The 1,794-nt window shown below is 33.6% G+C and overlaps 1 protein-coding gene across 1 annotated transcript; it reads right to left on the bottom strand.

The window, feature by feature from the left end:
• Positions 1-539: 539 nt before the first annotated feature.
• LOC148208657 (uncharacterized) lies at positions 540-1,133 on the bottom strand. Its single transcript, XM_088119142.1, has one exon. It carries the CDS (start codon positions 1,131-1,133, stop codon positions 540-542), a length of 594 nt encoding a protein of 197 aa, XP_087975268.1.
• Between the last annotated feature and the right edge of the window lie 661 nt (positions 1,134-1,794).

Here is a 1,794-nt window from a genome sequence, read left to right as displayed (position 1 = left end):
TGCCAATAGGTTCATCAAGATAATAAGGTCTATCTTTTTCTTTAGCAAGTTCAATCGTCTTCCCATTGCCCTGGTCCTGAAAAATACAAGAAGGAAAAAATGTTACTTTGAATCCCAAATCTTGTATCAAATTTCTTACTGATATCAAATCAACAGTTAAACAGGGTATATAGAGCACATTTTTTAAGGTAACGTTTGAATTTATTTGGACGTCTCCTTGACCAGCCAGTGTTAATAGAGTACCATCTGCAGTAGATATTTTTTTATTGCTCGGACAAGGACTATAGGAGATAAAATGACAAGTACTCTTTGTCATATGGTCAGTTGCACCAGAGTCAATAATCCAAGTAGAGAGTTTAGGCTGTGAAGTTGTACCTGAAAAGGTTACTGAACATGTACCTTGATTAGAATTCTTTTTTAAGGTTTCCAAAAAACTCCTTAGCGTTTCAATCTCATTTGTGTTTAGTTTTCCTTTTTTTAGAAATCTCTTATGTCGCAACGCCTTTCTGACTTGATGAAATATGAGCTTGACTATTTCCTCAATTTGCATTACCTTTATTTGACCAATTCTTGGAATTCGAATTCTGATAGTTTGCAGGTTTTCCATGTAGCTTCCAACATTTATCCTTGGTGTGCCCGGGTTTCTTGAAATAAGTGCATACTACACGGTCTTTATTTCCTGTTTTTCCTACATCCCAATTGTTAGCTCCTATACATTGCTCTTCATCAGTCATTTTAGTACCTCCTATTTTCATGATCAATCCTTCTGTCTGTGGTTCCAGCATAATACTACGGCGAGATTCTTCACTTCTAACAATGCCAATAACTTCATTCAGAGATGAGGGATCTTTGCCCAAATTTTGTATTCGAACAGCATCAAATTCTACATTGAGACCGGCAATAAACGTATAAATTCGGTCTTTTTCAACAAAATTTTTTAGAGTAGCAACATCATCAGTACATTTCATATCAATGCATTGATAATGATCCAGTTCTTGCCACAAACTTTGAAGAATTGTTGAATATTCTGTCACTATTTGATTACTTTGTTTTGTTCCAAAGATACGAGTTTTGATATCAAATATTTGTGCATCATCTTTTACTTTGGAATAAGTTTGCTTCATTGTTCCCATATGTCCTTTGCAGTCTTAAGAAACATACATGTATCACTAACAGTAGGAGTCATTGAATCCGGGAAATTTGAAATTTTGATCCCTCCCATAATTCACTTTGGATTTATGACCCTATTTTGAAAAAAATTAATCTATGACCCTACTCTTCCTTATTTATTAATAATTTCATAATTTTTAAATGTGAAATTACTGTAGTACCCTCATGTTTAAAAATCAACATCTCTCCCTCCACAAACCTCTTTACAAATATTTATTCCCTCCACAAATCTCTCACAATAATTAATTACAACCCTAAAAATCTAACTTTTAAGAAAAATATCTAACTCAAATAGTAAATCAATCTCTCACAATAATTGATTACAACCCTAAAAAATCTAACTTTTAAGAAAACTATCTAACTCAAATAATAAATTAAAAGTTTAATATGGAAAAAAATAAAAAACGTACATAATTACATAATTTGTGCGAATTTAACTACAAAAAAGTCAAGATTACAAAAATCTCGGGACAATATTGCATTAAATGCTCGAGATTTAATGGATTTATCGTGCTAAGAGGAGAGAGAATGCCAAAAAAAACTGGAATTTGAGGATCCCGAACCGGGGTTGGAGGATCCCGGTCCGGGTTAGAAGGATCTCGGTCCGGGATTGAACCATCCCGG

Source organism: Momordica charantia, assembly GCF_013281855.1.
Source record: "Momordica charantia cultivar OHB3-1 chromosome 10 unlocalized genomic scaffold, Mcharantia_2.0 BLBB01000010.1, whole genome shotgun sequence".
NCBI classification, from domain to species: Eukaryota; Viridiplantae; Streptophyta; class Magnoliopsida; order Cucurbitales; family Cucurbitaceae; genus Momordica; species Momordica charantia.
This window is presented reverse-complemented; position numbering and strand designations above follow the sequence as displayed.

Excerpts from the sequence above, each read along its gene's own strand:
- LOC148208657 (XM_088119142.1), bottom strand. The coding sequence starts at position 1,133 with ATGGGAACAATGAAGCAAACTTATTCCAAAGTAAAAGATGATGCACAA.